Below are 23232 nucleotides of genomic sequence, written 5' to 3' on the forward strand. Positions count from 1 at the left end.
CAGTAGCCGCCCCCCCACCATGTAAGAGACCACGCCAGGTTGCCAGACAGCTTTCCCCTGACCGGACTTTGGTGGCTATGGGTACGGGGTATTATGAGCGGGACCACCAGGATGCCCTATCAGAAATCGGATCTACAGGGTCCATGGATGACGGAGAATGGACCGATGCCTCAGAAACAGAGGCTCAAAACTCGGTCAGACTATTTTTGGAAGTTCATTTTGAACCATTATTAAAAAAGGTGATTGCTTCCCTGGAGCTGACTGCTCCTTCTGAGGAACAACCTACCTCCTCCGGGCCAGCTATGGTACTGCCTACTGTTAAGACCGGGCCTAAGGGCATTCCGTGCCCACCTATGCTGTTGGCTAATATTCAACAGGGGTGGGAGCTACCGCTATTCCCCAAAAGAGGGACTAACTGGGCTAATAGACTATATACCTTAGAACCCAGTGTTATGGAACAGTTGCGGGCCCCAGACGTGGATGGGCCTATTACTGCACTCCTGTCACATTTGATCTTGCCACGGGATGGGGATGCTCATCTCAAAGATCCCATACAGCGCAAGTCAGATCTAGCACTTAAGCGGGTACATGAAGCGACGGCTATGTCCATAAGAGCCTCTGTGGCAGCTTCAGTATTCTCTAGGGCATCACTGCTGTGGATTGAGGACCTAGCCCAAAATCAGGAGCTGGAGGTCTCCAAGTTACGAAAGTCCATTTTAAAACTCTCACGCTGCATGGCCTTCGTAGCAGACGCTACTATGGATTCCTCACAATTTGCAGCCAGGGTTATGGCCACGGCAGTGGTAGCCAGGCGCCTAGTATGGCTTTCACATTGGGATGTGGACAATGCATCCAGATTTAATCTAGCCACGGCTAAATATACAGGTGGGAAATTATTTGGGGAAGACAATCTGGCAGAGGTATTGGTGGACAATAAGGATAAAAAGAAAGTTATGCCCTCACAGGGGAAAGAGGAAAGAAAGCCATTCCGATGCTATACTCCCACTTTCCAGACGCGTTCCTTTCGTGGCTCAAGGCCCTTCTTCAGCAACAGACAGAGGGATTTTAGAGGCTCCCGTTTTCCCTGGCAAAACCAGAAGCCTCCACAGAGATTCCACCAGAATAGACAGCAGTCCTACCAGACTAGGCAGCAGCGTCAACCACAACAACGTTTCTGACTCTATACCTGTCAGAGGTCGACTCAATTACTTCCTAAACCAATGGCAGACAACAACAAAAGACAAATGGGTCCTGAGCATTATCAAAGACGGGTACAGACTGGAGTTACATCAGTATCCACCCCCACCTTTTGTCTTCTCACACAGACCGACATCACTACAAAAACACGGAACATTCCTAGCAGAAATAGAGCACCTTCTACAAATCTCAGCTATAGAACCCGTCCCCATGTACGAACGGTTCTCAGGAGTGTACTCCCTCTTCTTTTTGGTGGCAAAAAAGGACAGTTCATTCAGGGGGGTGCTCGACCTCAGGTTTGTCAACCAGTTCCTGAAACGCAGGACTTTCCGGATGGAAACTATAGCTTCAATCAGAGAGGCACTCCAACCCCAGGACTATTTGGCATCCATAGACCTCAAGGGGGCCTACCTGCACATTCCAATTCAACCCACGCACAGAAGGTTGCTCAGGTTCACATACGACAAGAAACACTTTCAGTACAAAGCCCTGCCATTCAGACTTGCCACGGCACCCAGGATCTTCACCAAGGTGCTGGCAGCAGCACTCTCAGGCCTACGTCTGAAAGGGGTGCACCTCTCCCCTTATCTGGACGACCTACTTCTCAGGTCTCAGTCGTTTACCCAGGCAAACAAAGACTTAAATCTTACACTCAGTTTCCTACAAAACCACGTTTTTTTAGTGAATGTTCAAAAGAGTCACCTCTACCCCACGCAATCACTTATACACCTGGGCACGGTGATAGACACCCTTGCTCAAACTATAGCGCTGGCGCCACAACGAATCCGGGCCATCACAGACCTAGCATGCTCCATACGCGACCAAACGAAATCAGACTTGATGCGCCTGGCAAAACTGCTTGGGATGATGGCATCATCTATAGCAGTTACACCATGGGCCAGACTTCATTCACGTCCTCTTCAACATCTTCTGATCACGTTCCAGAGAGACATCGCCTCGAGGCGACACTGTGTGATTGCCTTACCACACAAAGTGCGTCAGTCTCTCACCTGGTGGCATCGGGACTCGAATTTGTCCAGGGGGATCCCGATACAGGACCCGCCTCGCGCAATAATTACTTCAGATGCCAGCCTCTGGGGCTGGGGGGCTCATTATATGGATCTCTTTGTACAAGGACGTTGGAGTCCACCAGAGACAGCCAGGCCCATCAACTGGCTGGAACTGAGGGCAGCTCACCTGGCGCTGAAGCATTTCTTTCCCAGTCTTCACTACCCCGATGTATTGATCAAAACAGACAACACCTCGACCAGATTATACATAATGAGACAAGGAGGGACCCGATCCAAGCTCCTCAGCGGAGAAGCAATAGCCATGCTGTCCTGGGCAGAGCAGCGCCTTACATCTGTATTGGCGGAATACCTGCAGGGAGCAATGAACGATTGGGCGGATTGGCTCAGCAGATGTCAGATATTCCCAGGGGAATGGGCACTCAACAGAAGCGTCTTCCTGATGGTTCAACAACACTTCGGAAAATTAGAGTTGGACCTCTTTGCCTTGGTCACAAACTATCAGATCCCTCGATATTTTGCAAGATTCCACATGCGTGGGGCGGAACAGATAGACGCACTGATGGTGAGTTGGCCACAGCTCCTACTGTATGCGTTTCCACCAACTCCTCTCCTCGCCAGAGTCCTCAACAAGATCAGGAGGAAAGAGGCGCAGGTGGTCCTAATAGCCCCATACTGGTCGAGAAGACCGTGGTTTGCAGACCTAGTCCAGCTGTCTGTCAGAACCCCCGTTCCACTTCCAAATCGACACAACCTGTTACATCAGGGACCGGTCCTCCACCCAGACCCAGCCTGGCTTCAGTTAGTCGCCTGGAGGTTGAACAGAGCAGACTGTTAGCATTAAATATTTCACCTGATGCGACAGCAACTATCCTGGCATCACGTAGGCCATCTACGCTCAGGATATACCAAATCCACTTGGGCAGCTTTCCTGCGTTGGTGTACAGCGCATGACACCAATCCTATGACGGCATCCGCACCACATATCCTGCAGTTCCTCCAGGACGGCCTCCACCAGGGTCTACATCCTAACACCCTCAAATGTCAGCTATCAGCGCTTGCATCCGTTCTATCTTTAGACGAAGGGGTCTCTCCAGCGTCACATTTGCTGCTCAAGAGATTTCTAAGAGGAGCAACCGTTATCAGCCCTCCAGTAGTGGACAGATTTCCTTCATGGCACCTCCATACAGTGTTGACCGCACTACAGAACTCTCCATTTGAACCCCTGCAGACGGTTCCTTTGCGAATACTCACCTTCAAAGTCACGTTCCTCATAGCAATCACGTCAGCACGCAGAATATCAGAGATTCAGGCTCCATCAGTGCAAAAACACCTCTGCATTTTCCATAACAATAGAGTTGTACTGAGGATCGACCCTAGCTTCATACCAAAGGTCAGGTCTCAGTTTCACCTGCAACAGGAGATTGTGCTGCCCACGTTCTGCCCAAATCCTAAACACCCCATGGAAAGGGCATGGCACTCCCTCAATGCGAGGAGGGCGTTGAAGGTATACATCAATAGGACAGCTCAATTCCGTAGATCGGAATCTCTGCTGGTATCATTCCATCCTCCGACTCTAGGCCACAAGGTGTCAAAATCAACTATAGCTAGATGGCTAAAGGCATGTATTTCCTTAGCCTACAGATCACTCAGTAAACCCGTGCCACAGGGAATCACGGCGCATTCCACTAGAGCGGCAGCCACAACAGCGGCCTTTTCAGTTAATGCCCCATTGGAGGAGATCTGCAGGGCAGCAACTTGGGCCTCACTACAAAATGGACTTATACGCATCTGCGGAGGCCGCATTCGGTCGTAGGGTTCTCCAGCAGGTTCTTCCTCAATAGACCCACCCTATGGCTGAGCTTTGGTACGTCCCACGTGGAGACCTCACTGGCATCCATGAAAGAAGGTACGGTTGGACTTACCGTGATCGGTGTTTCTTCATGGATGCCATGAGGTCTCCACGACCCTCCCTATGAGGGGCTGGGAAATCCATCTGCAATCTGTGTTATCTGCTCTTATTCTGTTGTTATGTCTTCTGATTTGTTCTATGTTACACTGAGGTGAAGTTCCGAGCTGGTCAAGAAAGAGAACTGGCATCACCGCAGTAAGGGGAGGAACCAAGAAAAAATTATGACAGGTTCCTGTCTCGAGCTGATTGGGGACTATAACCCACGTGGAGACCTCATGGCATCCATGAAGAAACACCATTCACGGTAAGTCCAACCGTACCCTCCGTGCCACTGAGGCTACCTGGGCCTCCAGTGACAGGGATGGTTCTAAAAGAACTCCCAAGCTACGAACCTGCTCCTTCAGGGGGAGTGCAACCCCATCCAGAACAGGTTGAACATCCACCATCTGGTCAGAAGAACCACCTATTAACAGCGTCTCAGTCTTGTCTGGATTGAGCTTCAATTTATTCGCTCTCATCCAGTCCATTATCGCAGCCAGGCATCGGTTCAGCACCTTGATAGCCTCACCTGAACAAGATGAAAAGGAGAAGTAGAGCTGCGTGTCATCAGCATACTGGTGGCAACGAACTCCAAAACTCCTGATGATGGCACCCAGCAGCTTCATATAGATGTTAAAGAGCATGGGGGACAGAACTGACCCCTGCAGAACTCCATACTGGAGAGCCCAGGGTGCCGAGCGATACTCCCCAAGCACTACCTTCTGGAGACGACCCGCCAGGTAGGAGCAGAACCACTGCCAAGCAGTACCTCCAACTCCCAAATCCGCAAGTCTCCCCAGAAGAACACCATGGTCGATGGTATCGAAAGCCGCTGAGAGGTCAAGGAGAACCAACAGAGTTACACTCCCCCTGTCTTTCTCCCGACAAAGGTCATCATACAGGGCGACCAAGGCCGTCTCCGTGCCAAAACCGGGCCTGAAACCTGATTGAAATGGATCCAGATAATCGGTCTCATCCAAGAGTGCCTGGAGCTGGTCCGCAACCACTCTTTCGAGGACCTTGCCCAAGAATGGAACGTTTGCTACTGGCCTGTAATTGTTAAGGTTTTCTGGGTCCAGGGAAGATTTCTTCAAAAGTGGTCTCACTACTGCCGCCTTCAGGCAGCCAGGGACCACTCCCTCACGCAGTGAGGCATTAATCACTTCCCTGGCCCAACTGGCGGTGCTATCCCTGCTGGCTTTTATTGGCCAAGAGAGGCAAGGATCCAACACAGAAGTGGTTGCTCGCACCCGTCCAAGCACCTTGTCAACATCCTCAAGCTGCACCAATTGAAACTCATCCAAAAAATCACGACCAGGCTGTGCTCTGGATACCTCATTTGATTCAACTGCTAAAACATTGGAGTCCAAGTCCTGACGGATGCAAGAGACTTTATCCTGGAAGTGCCTAGCAAATTCATTACAGCGTGCTTCGGATGATTCTATCATGTCCCTAGGGCTAGAATGTAATAGCCCTCTGACAATTTGAAAAAGCTCCGCCGGACGGCAGATAGAAGATTTAATAGTGGCAACAAAATATTGTTTTTTTGCTGCCTGCACTGCTCCAAAATACAAATTGGTATAGGCACTTACCAGAGCATAGTTGCCTCCATCTGCACTCAAGCCGTCTCCTATACTGTTTCATTGCACTCAGCTCTGGAGTATACCATGGAGCTGTATGAGCTCTGCATAGGAGAGGGTGTGCAGGAGCGATCATGTCAGCTGCCCGGGTCATTTCAGTATTCCACAATTCGACCAGGGTTTTGACAGGAGCGCCAGCCCTATCAGTCGGAAAACTCCCCAGAGCCTTTTGAAAACTATCCGGATTCATTAGTCTCCGGGGGCGGACCATCTTAATAGGTCCCCCACCCTTGCAGAGGGAAAAAACCGCTGTAAGTCTAAACTTCAACAAGCGGTCATCTGTCCATGACAAAGGGATTGATGTAAGCTTCCCTACATGCAGATCACCATCTCCATGTCCAGTCGCAAAAATCAGGTCTAGAGTATGTCCTGCCACATGCGTTGGGCCAATAGCATATTGGGACAGCCCCATGGTTGTCATGGAGACCATGAAGTCCTGAGCCGCCCCAGATAAGACGGCCTCGGCATGAATGTTGACATCTCCCAGCATCAACAGTCTAGGGGATCTCAGCAGAACATCCGAGACCACCTCCGCCAGCTCAGTTAGGGAGTCTGTTGGGCAGCGGGGTGGGCGGTACACCAATAGAATCCCCAATCTGTCCCCCTGACCCAACATAAGGTGCAAACACTCCAGACCAGTGGTTACATGGACATGGTGCTTGGAGAGAGAGATGGAACTCCTATAGACCACAGCAACCCCCCTTCCCGGCCCTCAGATCTACCGTGATGCTGAACCATGTACCCCGGTGGGCACCGCTGGGAGAGACTAACTCCTCCCTGCTCACCCACCCAGGTCTCAGTTATGCATGCCAAATCGGCTGCTTCATCCACAATTAAATCGTGGATGAGGGAGGTCTTATTATGTACCGATCTGGCATTTAAAAGCAACATCCGGAGATCAGAGAACTGGCTGATAGGGCAACCAACAAACCTGTGGATGTGTGGAGGACCGGAACACGGCACAGCCGTTAACTGCCTGGGCCGAGTTCTCCTCACCTGGCAAGTCCTCCGCGCAACGTCATATCTCCCTCTACCCGTCACTATCCTAATTGGTGCCCCCTCAAATCCCCCCAGTCGGCCTTGGCTCCTCTCTCCCAGGCACATGATGCAAATCCCCACCGCACACACTCACAACATACACATCCCGACACCCCACACAAAGCAAGAGCCACTACAGAGCTCTCTAGCAAAACCTCGTCGCTGGGAAGGTATGACGAAACGACTTCCTCACAACGGACAGCGTCACCATCAGCTACTTCTTACTCCGTTGAAAATAGCCTAACCGTTGTCCTCGTCCACCAGATAAGGCGAAGAAAGACACAAACGGTATGCGGCAAATGTTGCAAGTCCAACTATCGCTCCTGCCCACAGATCTCAAACAGAAAAACAACTCAACAGACACCAACCAGGTCGTCTCGACGCCGAGTCCTGCAGGTCCACATAAGAGCAATGTTGGAGAGTCCAGCGCTAGAGAACAGAGAGCCCCCGTTTCGTTTGTCAATTCGCCGACAGCTGCACAGGATGGAAAACAGGAAGCAGGAAGCGGGGAGTCCTTCTCCCCATCTGGCAGCACCCAAGGGGCAGCGCCCGGAACCACACGGCGCAAGACGCCCCCCCACTTGGTGCCGCTTGATGCCACGGAGAGGGACGACGACCACGCGGTCCAGACCGGCAGAAAACGCCTCTCACCGCCCCCAAAGCTCCCAAAGCCGTGTCCTCCACCAGCGGCAAAAGCGGGGCAAACGGACCAGCGAGCGGAAGGCCTCCGGATGGAAAAGCTGCAACGTAGCCCAAGCAACAAGGCCCACACTCCTCCTGACCCAGTCTGACCCCAATCGACATAGGAGGAACCCCCGAACCGCCCCACTTGCGACTGCAAATCACCACAAACGCCGAGGTATGTTTCTCCATCAAACATTTATCCGGTGTTTTGCCGGTCAGCAGAGTCAGTCGGCGGAGCTCCTGGCTTAGCGTCTTACTCATTCGCCATCTTGAAGCTTATTGCAGTAACACCTACATGCAATAGCATCTCCTGAGGCTGTGCACCCTGCATCCCAAGTCAAGGTGGAGTGCCTTGGAGATGGAGTGCCTTGGAGACATTTTTGGGTTGGCCAAGAAGAAGAGGGATCTGCATGAGTTGAAGCAGGGATCCCTGAAGCTTTCTGTGGTACCTTGATGATGGGGGGTGGGAAAGGTTTTCAAAATTGAAACCTATGTGTCTAGCTTAAGGAAAACACCAGGATTATGAGGGGGCAAGCCCCTTAATGCAATTGACTGCTCTAGCCAGAAGAAAATAACCATTTAGCCTTCACAGGTTCATACTTTTTTTTTTTTTAAATATCTCTATCTGGATGTACTCCCACTTCAATAGAAAAACAAACTCAGGCAGTTTTTGTGCAGGTTACCTTGTGTTGGAATACCAAAGGTGTTCAGGACCCATCCTTCTTGGGTAATCAATAGCTATTTTTTCATTAATACTCATGGATCAGATGCAAACCAATTCACTACACTGGTTGACAAAGGACGACACTCCCAAATGAGTCCTTCAGCTCCCTCTTCCTTTAATGAATTTTATTTTGGCTCTCAAAAATTTTTCCTTGAGAACCTTGGCCATGGAATGGAACAGTTCCTCCAGAAGAGAGAAAAAAAGTCAACTTTATTTTTTCTTGACTCTTGATCTGATAGGAGTTAAGCCTAATCGGACTACCCTCCGCACTTCAACAGGAATTACCTCTCATAAGTACCAATGTTCCTATTTCTCATCTTCCACCATGGTGGTAAAAGCCCTCACCTCTTTTGTGTTTTCTTTAGAGCCAATTTTCTTAAATATCTCTGCTAAAATATCATTCACTTTGGCCTTCAGTGATTTTTCATCCTATAAAAAGAAATCGAGACATATTACCAAAAAAGAGGAGTGAAAGTTTAAAGCATTTGAAGCATTTTCATAAACAGGAGAGCTAAATTGTCTTGAAATGCTTGTAAGAGCAGACTGAACTATCAAAGTTACTGTAACTAAGAAGAATAGAGGTTTGTTCACATACTAAAAGAAGTCAGATAGGACTCATTCTAATTTGCTTGACTACAGATAATTTCATCTTATGTCAGCAGCAGGGTCTGTGCATTTTACACAACTAGGAAAGTCTGTCAACCCCAACGGGCACTAAGTCTATAATGACATGCTGCTCAGTAGTCAAGCACTCTACCAGGTCTTGCAGAATAAGACAAGCCCTGGCCAACATGAATGCATTAGGTGACCTAGAGGCAAAGGATTATGGGACTGGGAAGAACATGCATCAATACAGCTTTGCCACCATACAATGATACATGGTCAGTCTTCGGCTTGTCTGAGAATCCAACCCCAAGCCGGATTATTGTGGAATTGGATGTGTGCCCTTCTGCTTCTCAGCTGGCTTGCTCCCAGAAATACAACCTGTGATTTCATCTATTCAATTCTACAAGAACTTACAAATACACACAAAAAATATTCCACTGTCTGTACATTCTGTTTCAGGGCGAACCTAACCCTCAGGTCTTTTTTAACAAGGAAAAAAGAGAGTAATCCTACTACCCAGCAATTTAGGGGACCAGCTGATATAAAAGGAAGCCAACAGGCATAATCATTCTCCATTCTACAAGCACACACCAGTCAGGAGAATAAGTCAACTGTAAGTACTAGGTACAACGAAGTTAAATGAAAAATGCACCTTCTTTATAATTTCCGGCAGTTGTGCTACACCCAATTTGCATGGATTTGATTTTCAATAAATTACTGCTCTGGAGGAGTCAAAGCTTCTGCCAAAAAGCAAACCACTTCTCTTGACACAGCTTGCTCTTTTCTCGGAAAGCACATAACCAACTGGAAGGGGAAGGCTAGACAGGTATATCATGCTACATTTCTCCTCCTTTACAAGTGGACACTGACACTTTAAGAGCTTATTCAGTCTTCTGAATTGTTTGCAGTACAGACACACCACAATTTGGAAAATATTCCAATTGTGTGCTTAGCAAACTGACCAGCTTCACATCTGAGGGCCATTTTCTTTCAAATGGTAAAATATGGAATACATACTATGCGAGAAGCTCCTTTTTCTGTTCCTTTGTCAGATTTACTTCCAGTTTGGTCCAGGGAGTGTTTCATCACTTTGCACAGGTGAGCCTCCAACTCAGACTCATTCTTGTTATCTATCATGGTTAAATGATCTAAAATCTAAGAAAAAGTGTGATACCTTTTAGAAAGAAATCATACATTATTCTAGAGCAGTGGTTCTCAAACTTTTTGCAGTGATGGAACATTTCACTTTAATAATAATAATAAAATAATAATAATATTCCACCCTTTCTCACAGTAGGAGACCAGGGCGGCAGTTTTAACATATCTTAAACTGATTTCTTTAAAAAGACAGTCAAAACATGGAGGAGATTGGTTCTGAGGCTGTACCTCCCTCCATCACAGTAAACTGTAGCATCATGTGGTGTTGTTTTATCTTCCCTGTTGGTTGCTACTGATTTAACCCTTGAAAAGCATGGTGAGGGAAGGAGAAAAGGGGAAGAGATTCCCAGGACAATTGCTTGAGTATGCATTAATCCCCATGGCTGCAGCTCAATGGAAACAGCACATTATGGCTGCTTGTCCACCACTGAAACTTTTTTCTTCATGGAACATCTTGAGCTGCTTTGTGTAATCCCAGGGTTCCATGGAACACAGTTTGAAAATGCTGGGTTGAAGCAGTTTGCTCTCACCTTGGGTCCCTTCAGCTTGCACAAGGTGTGAATCAAAGTCTTCAGTGTCCTTATTGGGAATTCACTCTTGCATTGCTTTAGTTTCTCCTTTGGAAACACCTTCATAAATATGTGGATGTCCAACATGATTCGATCCAGATTGATAGTGTTGATAGTGTCAGGAAGAAGTCTCACCATTCTCCATAAACACTGTGAGGAAGGGAAGAAAGCTAGTTGGTTTCTTTGATAAACACAAAGACAAAGCAAGTTCTCCTACACATCCACGACTGTCAGCTCTAAACTTGTTATTTTAGCTTAAAATAATATAAAATACTGGTGTGTATTGAATATCCCCTCATTATGGGCATGTTCAGGTGTATGCCTGAACATGAGAATGCTCAAAGCATGGAAAGGGGCATGGGTGTGCTTACAAGCACAATGTCCTTGCACATGTCACAGCCCGCATCTCAGTCTCCAACCTTCCCCGTGTTGTGTGGGAAGCTCTGCAGGAGGCTTCTACTTGTATTCAATTGAATACTCCTCTATGCAAATCAGGGACTCTGGATACGCAAGTAGAAGCCTCCCGCAGACTTCCCCACACAAGATGGGAAATGTCAGGGACTGGGGAGGGCAGAGAGATGATGGGCACAAAGATATGTGCATGCCCCTGCCCCCATTCATACTTTGAAGAGTACGCATTCGGGCAAACGCAAGAGTCTGGCTTGTCACTGATGTCTGAACCTGGGTTTGTCGTTTGTTTCCCCAAAACAAACTGCAAGACATAAGCCAAGAGCAAACTTTGGCTACCATTTGTGGTTTAGTTGGAGAGAAACCACGAGTCCAAAGCCCAAGTTTGGACTCCACAGCAGGTCTGGCTTGTTTCCAAGCAGTGCGGCAGCAGCAGGCACCGGGGAGGACAGCAGCAAGAACTTTTTAGCAGCACATAGCCAACACACTCTACATTCACATTAAGCCACAGTTTGTTTGTAACCATGGTTTAATGAGATATGCAAATCAGGCCCCATTAAGTTATACTTTCATATTACAGTCTCTAACAGTACAGCCAATAGTCACACATTTTTGTAAAAAGTCTACAATTATCTATAATGAGAAGGTCTGCTAATACACAATCACTGTGCAATAGGAAACTGAAACAATATGAAACAAAAAGAGACCAATACACATACTCACCTTCATTACTAGTTCTGAGAACTTGGGAGAGCTTGCCGTTGCTAACAGACTGTCCTGGAGAAGAACAAGCAGGGCACTAGGACAAAGAGGTGTGGTAGCATTAACTATACAAACTCCACAAATACACGGGACAACACAGATTGATTGGCTAATTCAGCTTCTTTCACAATGTTATATACTTCTTGCATGCTATCTATTGGGAAGCTGGTCAGTACTTTACTATTATTTTACTATTTAATTTTTTTATATTTTTATTTACATTTGTATGCCACCCCATAACATTAAGTTTTCCATGTGGTTTACAATAAATAAGTAAAAAAAAAATGAAACACAAAGTAAAACATTAACACAACAAATCTCCCTGCACTACCAAAATTAGAATAGCATTAAACAGAGGCACAGACGACATAAATTATTAAAAATACTGATAAAGGGCCTGAAATCATTCTGTAATTTACAGGCAGGAGACTGGACTGGATCTTAGATTTGTATCCGTAGACCACAAAGATCTGTACAGGCTCCAAGCCTAAAGGACTGCCCACCCTAGTTAGACTTGATCAGTACCTCCAGATCTTCCTACAGGACAGATTACTGAACTATAGAGATTAACAAGTCATCAGTCTTGCAGGAAAATCTAACAATGGAACCAATTGCCTAGAGAGGTAGTGGACTCTCCGACACTGGAGGCATTCAAGAGGCAGCTGGACAGCCATCTGTCGGGAATGCTTTGATCTGGATTCCTGCATTGAGCAGGGGGTTGGACTTGATGGCCTTATAGGCCCCTTCCAACTTTATTATTCTGTGATTCTAAGGCAGTAATTGGACCATTGGTCTCACCTGAAGGGTGATTTTCATAGGAGGACTGACATCATACGGGTTATAGCTCCACCTATTGTCCGAAGGCAAGAATGTTTTTGAAGTCAAGACTAGGGGCGTCAGGCCCCTCCCACTCTCCAGTTCATTTGCAGCGAGTCCAAAGAGAGAGATCTAAAAATGCAGGAGAAAAGGCCAACGCGCCTACCAGCAGAGATAACACAACAGCAATATTCATAATAGTATGACTCTAACTTAGCGAAATAACATTAATAATAGTCTTGACTTCACTAGTAAATCTAAATACAATAGCGTAATAGGAATATTTAACAACCCCAGAAAAATATCTAGGCATCCTCCAACTGGGATGGTAGTGATGTCAGTCCTCCTATGAAAATCACCCTTCAGGTGAGACCAATGGTCCATTTTCCATAGGAGGACTGCCATCATGCGGGATGTACCAAAGCAGCCCATAACAGGGAGGGACCACCCACATCCTAATCATCATTAAGAACCTGTTGCAACACTCATCTGCCAAAAGAGGCAGAGGCATAACGATCTATTTTATAATGCCTTATAAACAAGTGTGGGGTAGACCAAACAGCAGCTCTGCAGATGTCAGCAACAGGAGGGTTGGTAGCAAAAGCAGCCATAGTAGCGGCTGACCTTGTGGAATGAGCTGTTATACTAGCTGGAACTGGAAGCTTAAGAGACTCATAAGCTAAGGCAATACATGCATGCAACCAGCGGGATAAGGTGGAATTAGCTACTTTATGCCCCATAGAACGTGGATGAAAGGATACAAATAAAGACTTAGAACGGCGTATATCCTGGGTCCTGAACAGGTAGGTCTTGAGAGCCCTCCGAACATCCAACGAATGCCAAGCCTTCTTGAGAGGATGGGTAGGATTCGGACAAAAGGAAGGAAGAACAATGTCCTGGTTGCAATGGAAAACTGAATCGACCTTGGGACAGAAGGAAGGATCAATCTTCAATACAACAGAGTCCTTGTGGAAGACACAGAGATGGCGGGCAGAAGAGAATGCGCCCAGTTCTGAAACTCTTCTCGCAGAGGTAATCACGACCAGGAACAGGACCTTGAATGACAACAGACGTAAAGGCGCAGTCCGAAGGGAGTTCGAACGGAGGGTGTTGTAAAGCCTGCAGGACCTTCGACAAACTCCATGAGGGAAAGCGGTGAACTACAGCTGGTGAGCGTAGAGCGGTTCCCCTCAGAAAACGTTTAATAAATGGATGTGAGGCAATAGGAGCACCAGCAGAGGACACTGACAGAGTGGACGCATGTTGACGTAAGGTGTTGGGTCTAAGTCCCCCCATGCTCTTTAACATCTACATGCAGCCTCTGGGTGCGGTCATCAGGAGTTTTGGAGTGTGTCACCATCAGTACGCTGATGACACGCAGCTCTACTTCTCCTTTTCACCTTCTTCAGGTGAGGCTGTTGATGTGCTGAACCGTTGCCTGACCGCGATAATGGACTGGATGAGAGCTAATAAACTGAAACTCAATCCAGACAAGACTGAGACACTGTTGGTGAGCTCTTTCCCTGCTCAGATGGTGGACGTTTATCCTGTTCTAGATGGGGTTACACTCCCCTTGAAGGAACAGGTTCGTAGTTTGGGGGTCCTTTTTGACCCTTCCTTGTCGCTCGAGGCTCAAGTGGCCTTGGTGGCACGGAATGCGTTTTACCACCTTCGCTCAGTAGCCCAACTACGCCCCTATCTGGACAGTGATGATCTCACCTCTGTTGTCCATGCTCTGGTAACTTCTAGATTGGATTACTGTAATGCGCTCTACGTAGGGCTGCCCTTGAAGACTGTTCGGAAACTTCAGCTAGTGCAAAATGCGGCAGCCAGGCTGTTGACGGGGACCAATCGGTCTGCGCATATAACACCCGTCCTGGCTCGCTTGCACTGGCTACCTATTTGTTTCCGAGCCAGATTCAAGGTGCTGGTGTTGACCTATAAAGCCTTACACGGTGTGGGACCGCAATACCTTGTGGAACGCCTCTCCCGCTATGAACCTACCCGTTCACTTCGTTCAGTATCTAAGGCCCTCCTCCGGGTACCAACTCACCAGGATGCCCGGACGACTGTTACTAGATCTAGGGCCTTTTCTGTGGTGGCCCGCGAATTGTGGAACAGCTTACCGGAGGAAATACGCCTGGTGCCTACGGTTCTTTCTTTTAGGCGCCAGGTTAAGACCTGGCTATACTCCCAGGCATTTTAATGTTTAATGTTTTATGTTTAATGTTTTAGTTTAATGTGTTCCTCTTTGTTACTGATTTTATTCTATATTGTATTTTAATCTCGTTTTGTACACCGCCCAGAGAGCTATTAGCTATGGGCAGTCTAGAAATGAAAATAAATAAATAAATAAAAATAAATAAAATAAATCATAAGGCCCCTATGAAAAAATTGTAGCACCTGTTGTATAGTGGGCTGGGAAGGATCGAGGTGTTGAGACTGACACCACCTGGAGAATGCCACCCAAGTATGTTGATATATACGAGTGGTAGACGGTCTTCTCGAGGCCAAGATAATGTCAATAACAGTGTCAGACAGGCCTGCCAATCTCAAATGTCCCTGTTCAAAAGCCACGCTGTTAGGTTGAGCCAAGTGGGGTCCTGATGCCATACAGGGCCCTGGGATAGGAGGTCTGGCCTGACTGGGAGTGGTCAAGGATCCGTCACCGACATAGCAAGGAGATCTGAGAACCACGGTTGACGAGGCCAATATGGTGCTATCAGAACCAGCTGTGCCCTCTCGCGTCGCGCCTTCCTCAAGGTTCTGGCTAACAGTGGTATTGGAGGGAAGGCGTACAATAGGCCATCTGGCCACGGTAGTGACAGAGCATCCACCGCTTCCACTGTCGTGTCCAGATATCGTGCGAAGTACCTGGGTAGCTGGCAATTGCGACTGGAGGCGAACAGGTCGACTGAGAAGACTCCGAACCGACGCTGGAGAAGATGGAAAACAGTCAGATGAAGTTTCCATTCTCCTGGAAAGACTTGTCTGCTGAGCCAGTCTGCTGTCACATTCCAGATTCCCCTGAGATGTTCTGCTTTCAAGGAGTGAAGGTTTTGTTCTGCCCAGTCAAAGATGAGGTGAGCTAGGTTCTGCAGGGAACGGGACCTCGTTCCCCCGTCTGTTTAAATGTGATTTGGCACATGTGTTGTCCGCTTGAATGAGAACATGGTCCAAGGGGAACAGAGACTGAAAATGAAGCAGAGCAAAGTGGACAGCCTTTAGCTCCAGCCAATTGATGCTCTGAGTCTGCCCTGCAGGGGTCCAAACCCCTTGAACGAACTGGGAGTTGCAGTGGGCTCCCCAGCCGAGGAGACTGGCATCTGTGGTGATGACAGTCCTGCGGGGTTCTTTGAACGGAGTGCCCTGGGTGAGGTGTTGAATCCTCGTCCACCAGCGAAATGACAGACGCAGTGCTGAGCTCAGGGGGATCACTCGATGATTTGAGTTGGCGATGTCCTGCTGAAATGGTAACAACACCCACTGAAGATGGCGAGTATGTGCGCGAGCCCATGGCACAATATGGATGGTGGACACCAACATTCCGAGAGCTCTGGCTAGAAGCATGACATCTGCAGTCGCTTGGCGCATCAGAGATCTTGCGATGTCTGTGACAGCAGTGATGCGGTCTGAGGATAGAAACACCATCGCCTGCTTGGTGTCTAACATCGCCCCTAGATGTTGTAGGTGTTGGGTTGGTTGTAGATGGCTTTTGTTGAAATTGACCAACCAGCCGTAGGTCTGCAAAACATGAAGCGTGAGCTTTAGATGTTGATGAGCCCGCTCCCTCGAACTTGCCCGTATTAAAAGATCGTCCAAATAGGGGTAGATGTGCACCCCTTGAAGCTGGAGGTAAGCCACTAGGATGAGTAGCACCTTGGTAAATACTCTCGGAGCAGACGACAGGCCGAACGGCATCGCTCGATATTGAAAATGCTGGGGGCCGAAGGGAAACCGAAGGAATTTTCTGTGGGCTATGCAAATAGGCACATGGAGATAAGCTTCCTTTAGGTCGATAGAGGCCAGGAAGTCGCCTTCTTGAATGCTCTCTGTAATGGAGTGGAGGGATTCCATTTTGAACCTGCGGTACTTTAGGAAACGGTTAATGAACTTGAGGTCCAATACCGCCCTCCATGACAGATCTCGTTTGGGCACAGCAAATAGGAGGGAGTACACTCCTTCTGACCTCTCTGTTATAGGGACTGGCTCTATCGCTGCTATGTCCAAGAGGTGCTATGTCCATGATGCAGTGCCTGGCTGGTGCCCTGGCACAAGGGGAGGGATGAAACTTGTCTGGAGGTGTTGCCCAAAACTCTATTGCATAGCCATAACTAAAAAGTTCTCTGATCCAGGAGACCTGAGTCAGACGTAGCCAATGGTCTCCAAACAGAAGGAGTCTACCCCCAACCGGTATCGCATCAGTACTGTTTGTGCTGACGAGACCCTCCCCTATATGAGGACGTTGAAGTACCTCTGCGTCCTTGGTACTGACTTCTGCCCGAGAAACGTCTGTTCCAGGTTCCCCTGAAGGGATGGAAATCATAATTACGGAATTTGCGGCCTCGTCCTCCGGGCCGCGTTCCTTGAAAGGGCTGGATCGGGCGGTATGAGGTGAAGAGTCGGAAAGGTCTGCGATCGACATTCCTGACAGTGGCCAAAACAGGCTTGGCGAGCATCTTTAGGGTCAACAAGCACAGCCTTTAGTGCTTCATCGCCGAACAGCAAGGAGCCGGAATAGGGTGCCCTTGACAAGTTGACCCTGGCTGTAGAATCCGCTTGCCAGTGACGAAGCCAAAGGGTCCACCAAGTGACTACCTGGGCTGCCATGGCTCTTGCACCCAACTGATTAGCATCCAGGGTGGCATCAGCCACAAACGCTGCCGTCTTACGCAATTTCACCAGTGACCTCCTCAGAAAGACCGGATCGGGGCTAGGTTCATCTAAGACGTCATCTAACCACATCATCGCTGCCCTGGAAAATATGGAAGCTGATGCAGAGGCTCGCATGGAGAAAGCGGTGGCCTCATGGTTTTTGCATAAGGCAAAGTCCAGTCTTCGCTCAGTGGTGTCATTTAGATGCGATTCTCCTTCCCTCTGCAAAAGGGATTTAGAGACTAGACTGGAGATCGGCTTGTCTATGCCGGGAACGGCCAGTTTGCTGGCAAAGTCCGGAGCCAGGGAATAAAGTCTGTCCGCGATGGCGGTAAAGCGGTGAGTTTGTAAAGGATGAGACCATTCGTCCTTGGCCAGTTTAGCAATTGGATCTGGCACAGGCAGGTAGTGTTCTGTTGGTGCGGGGGATTTCAAAACCCTGGCCCCTTTAATTGCAGGAGCGGCAGGTGCCGGTTGTGTAGCTTGGAGAACAAGGGTTTTCAGTACTCTGCGAGCAAGAGGCTGATAATCTGAGGCGTCAAACAGGCGATAAGATGTATCCTCCTCATGGTCCGAATGATCACTCCATTCGTCTCCTTCGGCCTGCACAGCAAAAGGCGACTCCTCCCCACAAGAAACGTCATCGATAAATCTGCCTCTGGCAATGTCAAAAGGATTTGGGGAGCATGAGGGATTCGCCTCATTGCATCCATAGTGGTCCATACTATGCTGAGGTATGGCGGGGACTTGTAGTGGTGACTGTGTTTGAGCGAAAAATGACAGCATGTCTTGTAGTTGCGATAGGAACTCATGAGACAGCTGCAGCCCCGATGATGTAGATTGCTGTGCTTGTAGAGACGGCCCAGCTGGCTGTGACAATGGGTAAGCCTTAGGTGGTAAAGTGGGGGGAGGCTGGCTGACGGTTAGTCAGGGAACCCAGCAAAGTCTTCCTCGTCGGAGGAAGCAGTGGGAGAGTGAAATAGATTCGTTAACTGCTCCTGGGCCGCTCCATCGGAGGCATAGCGTGGGCACTTAGGTTTGTTGTGGCTGGAAAGATGTTTGGTTTTGGCGACGGCTTTCATGTGTGCTTATGCTTGGCCGCCTTAGATAGTTTCGGCTTGGCTGTCTGAGTCGTCGCTGGCTGTTCCGCCATCTTATATTCTCTATGGGTTTCAGTATACAGCCACGGATGGGGCAGAATATACAGACCCGAACCGGCTCAGTACACGACCACGGATGGGGTAGAATGCACTGGCAGATGGCTAAGTACACGGCCACGGATGGGGCAGAATGTACAGGGTTAACAACGTAGGTACACAGCCTCAGATGGGGCAGAATGTACGGTATCAACAGCCTTGGTACACGGCCACAATGGGGCAGAATGCATAGTTCAGACAGTTCTGGTACACGGCCACGGATGGGGCAGAATGTACAGTCCAAACAGCTTTTGCACAATATCAACAGCCTTAGTACACGGCCACGAGTGGGGCAGAATGTACAGTACAAACAGCTTGTGCTCAGTATCAACAGCCTTAGTACACGGCCACGAACGGGGCAGAAGGTGCAGTTCAGACAACCTGGTGCACAGCCACAGCCTTGAGGAGACAGTCACAAAAATACCGGTTCCAATAGTTGTAGTGATGAAATAGAACTGTAGGAGCCTATGCAGCACACATACGAGGAGCCCTTGCAAGCTAAACTCCCCTTTGTTTAGTACTGACTAGGCTAAACAGAAAGGGCGGGGGAAAAAAAAAGGACAAACAAAATGGCGCCCATAAAAAGAGCGGGAAAAAGGCAGTTAAAAATGGCGGAGTATGAAGAAGGAGCAATGGCGGACACTGAGGCGCAGCAGCGAACTAAAAAGGGGGCTGCCGAGCACAGTCTCAAATGCGATGTACGGCCGTGGAGCCGAGAGACGCAATCGCAGCCTGAAATCTAAATGGGATAGACTCTGCCAAAAATGCAGGCCAGCCAGTTAAATCCCCGTAGCCGTTGAAGCAATAACAGGGGAAAGGGGTAAGCCGCAGCCGCGGACCCCAGGAGACCGTTGCGGCGAGATTGTTAAAGCAGCGAAACGAGTCGAGGAACATAGTACAGTCCCAGTAATAAAGGCTGCTCAGAAGGCAGGCAGGAGAGCCGCAGCCGCGGGCTCCCGGAGGCGGAGTATAGAAAGAGCTTCCTCCAAAAAATGCCTAATTAGAGCCGCTCAACGGGTAGGAACGAGAGCCGCAGCCGCAGGCTCCTGGAGGGGAGGTTTTGAAAAAGCCGTCTCAGAAAAAAACCGCAGCCGAAACCGGGATGGCGGCAAGCGAGGAACTGAGAGGCACAGGAGCCACAGCAGCGGGCTCCTGAATATACGTGAAGCCGTGAAGGCACGAGAAAAAACGGCGGAGCAGAGCAGGAAGCTGCAGCCGCAAGCTCCTGGGATAAAAACTGCGTCCACTGGCACAGAGAAGAGAACCGCAGCCGCAGTCTCTCGAAAGCGCCGTTAGGCAACTTACTGGGGAAAGAAACCACGGGAAAGGTAGACCCCTCTAAAGAAATTCCCCAGGGATAACAAATGGATTTAAACAAGACAAGACAGAGAAGGGAACGTACAGGACTACACACACAAATCTCCCACCGTCACACAAAACACAGAAAAAACAAAAGACTTATCCTATGAGCTACGCTATCAATAATTTCAAACTTGTTCGGTACGAAGGCAAGAATGAACTGGAGAGTGGGAGGGGCCTGACGCCCCTAGTCTTGACTTCAAAAACATTCTTGCCTTCGGACGATAGGTGGAGCTATAACCCGCATGATGGCAGTCCTCCTATGGAAAATAACTGTAGCAATGAAGATCAATAATATCTCATCAAGCAAGTGCACAAATTGGAGCACACATTAAGCCTTGAGGTAGACAGCTGCAGTGATAAGGACTTACTAGCCGTTTGATCATAGCAGTTTTATTTACCTCAATATGTTTGTTTGATCAGATTTCTCCAGAACCTTTACCACCAAGAGGTTGACAGATCTGATAACCTGCTGGCCTTCCTCTAGATCTTCAACTCTCGAATCCAGCATTAAGGTAATGAGGCCATGCATCAAGTCTTTCAGCACTCCTGCAGAGGCCTCCCGGGCCAAGCTTTCAATTCGGAATAGCTGCCAATGGAATTCAAACGTTAGCTATCAAGGTATTTTCAGAATAAAACCCTGCATTCTAGATGACCCCTCCAAAATTCCATTTCTTGTTGCTACCTAGAAATTACAGAGACAAACCTACATTCTTACTGATTTGGGGGTAGCAGATAATAGTAATGCATCTCACTGAAGCTTTTTATTAAGAATGATGATAAAAAATAGTGATAAAAGGTAGGGTATGCACTGGTTCAAGATTTGCCTTTTATCTGTAGTGTTGAGAAACAACCAGATATTTTATATCTACTCTGTGTCTTTCCTATTAGACTTGCTATTTAAGTCTGAATCAAATCTGCTATATCCAAAGCTCTGTTGACCCCACCCCACGTGTCACTCTGGGCTCCTTTCAGAGGAAGAGTGGGATATAATTTGAATAAGTGAATAATGGGGAATCTAAAAATTGCTAAAACATTTTTCCCTTTTCACAGAAATAGATGCAACTTGAAGGCAAAGGGGCCCCTCCAGAGTGGATTAAGCCTGCCAAATTGCAGGCAGATCCATCCAAGGGTTTTCATGCAGAGAACCTTTAAAATGTTAAAGAAAAAGAAAAAAAAAGTCAAACTTTAGTTTCTACCCACCTTAAAAAGCAGTTGTCCAGCACAGCACAAAAGAAACTAAATGCATGATGAATTAGTTTTGCCAGTTGTACTGGCTCTATGTTTCCCCAGACAAAATGCCTTACCTACCGAAATCATGTTTCCAATTATGCAGCTGTACAACTTGACTATCTCATCCTTGTCCAGTTTCTCATCAGCCATGTGCGTATTGTAAATGAGCCGGAGCTGCATGAATGTAGCTATTAGAAACTGATCAATGTGGCCAGACATAGCTTCTGCTTTGTCCTCTTGTCTCAAAACCTCATCAATCTGCAGAGAAACCCAAACATTTTTTTTCCAAATAGTACAGCAAGTCTATAATCTTGGCATCAATTTATTTCCATAAATAGCACAAAGAAAGTTGTGTGGCACCTTAAAGATTCACACATTAACATAACATATTAACTCTTTCTTGTTTTTGCTGCAACAAACTAACGTGATCATCCCTCTGGAAATTTTTACATATAGAACAGTTTTCCCATTTTCTAATATACCATTAGTCACTATGTATGCTTCCTTAGAGAACAACATTAGATTTTTTACAAACCAAGCACATCATATATGCAGTAACTGCATTCAGAGAATTAATTAACAATCCAAAAGTGATGCTACAATAGCTTGTGTTGGCTCATTTTCTTCATTCGTGACAACTGTGCCATGACTGCAACACGCTGCATGCATGTAACTATCCCAATGGAGGTTCCATCTGATACTAAACTATACTCACACAGCATTCTCTGCAGAAGCTTAGAAGTTCCCAGAACTGGAAAAAACTAAAAAATAAAAGGTTGTCTTCCTGGATTTTTTTTTTTAATTTATCCTATCCAGAGGACACAACTATCGGATTTAAACTCTTCTCTCACAGGATGGATAGGTTTGAACTGATTGGTTTGGTACCTTGTTCCTCTAGGAGCAGGGATGGCTAACCTGTGGCCCTCCAAATGTTGCTTAATGACAACTCCCATTCACCCCAGCCACGACAGCCAATCTTCAGGGATGATGGGAGTTAAAGCTGAAAACATCTGGAGAGAGTCACAGGTTAGACACTCTTGCAATAGACAGAACACATCACCATCCACAGTACTGATACCAAAGGATCAACACCAACAATAATGGAGGCAAAAAATCTCCAAAATATCAAGTAGGAAAGCAAATAGCTTATATCAAAGAAAAAGATGTTCCAATGTTCAGGTACTGAAGAAATATGCCTCAGGTAGTAAATATTACAGAACTGAATAGGAAGTGGCTATGAATTTCTCACTGCGTAGTATAGCTATCTCTTGGCCTTTTCACAAAGACTTCTCTGGAAGATGTTTACAGGACAGCCACTTGGCTATCTCATAGAATCATAGAATAGTAGAGTTGGAAGGGGCCTATAAAGCCATCAAGTCCAACCCCCTGCTCAATGCAGGAATCCAAATCAAAGCATGGCTCTAACAGGAAGTTTTTCCTGATGTCCAGTCGAAATCTGGCTTTCTGCAACTTGAGCCCATTATTCCGTGTCCTGCACTCTGGGATGATTGAGAAGAGATCCCGGCCCTCCTCTGTGTGACAACCTTTCATGTACTTGAAGAGTGCTATCATATCTCCCCTCAGCCTTCTCTTCTCCAGGCTAAACATACCCAGTTCTTTCAGTCTCTCCTGATAGGGCTTGGTTTCTAGTCCCGATCATCCTTGTTGCCCTCCTCTGTATTTTTTTTATCTCTCTATTTTTTTCCATCCTTAGTGTATCCTATTACACCAACCTGGAAGAGTCTGCCTCAGACATGCACAAGGGATCCATTTCATTCTCATAAGCATGTGCTGCTTTGATTCATTATTAGAAGAGAGTCAGCTAAGAAAATGCAATTGCAGTTCTTGGACTTCTCATCTATCCTTCATTCAAGGTGGATGACTTGCCCCACACTGGTTGGAATGTATGGGGGACAGTAAGGCAGGAATCAGAGTTATGACTTACATTTCCCCAAGCCTGGACACAGTGGCAGGACACTGAGGCAGAA

General features: G+C 47.6%; 1 protein-coding gene across 5 annotated transcripts in view; it reads right to left on the reverse strand.

Annotated features, from left to right (window-relative positions):
• CKAP5 (cytoskeleton associated protein 5) overlaps window positions 1-23232 on the reverse strand; it is a 119218-nt gene that overhangs the window by 8441 nt on the left and 87545 nt on the right. For all 5 annotated transcript variants that reach the window (XM_061610911.1, XM_061610912.1, XM_061610913.1 and 2 more), the window contains 6 exons: window positions 21323-21502; window positions 20413-20600; window positions 11727-11802; window positions 10557-10745; window positions 9886-10023; window positions 8608-8691 (listed from right to left, as the gene is read on the reverse strand). In XM_061610911.1, the coding sequence (XP_061466895.1) occupies window positions 8608-8691; window positions 9886-10023; window positions 10557-10745; window positions 11727-11802; window positions 20413-20600; window positions 21323-21502 (855 nt within the window). The remainder of the gene's footprint in view (window positions 1-8607; window positions 8692-9885; window positions 10024-10556; window positions 10746-11726; window positions 11803-20412; window positions 20601-21322; window positions 21503-23232) is intronic.

This window comes from Rhineura floridana, chromosome 2, assembly GCF_030035675.1.
Source record: "Rhineura floridana isolate rRhiFlo1 chromosome 2, rRhiFlo1.hap2, whole genome shotgun sequence".
NCBI lineage: Eukaryota > Metazoa > Chordata > Lepidosauria > Squamata > Rhineuridae > Rhineura > Rhineura floridana.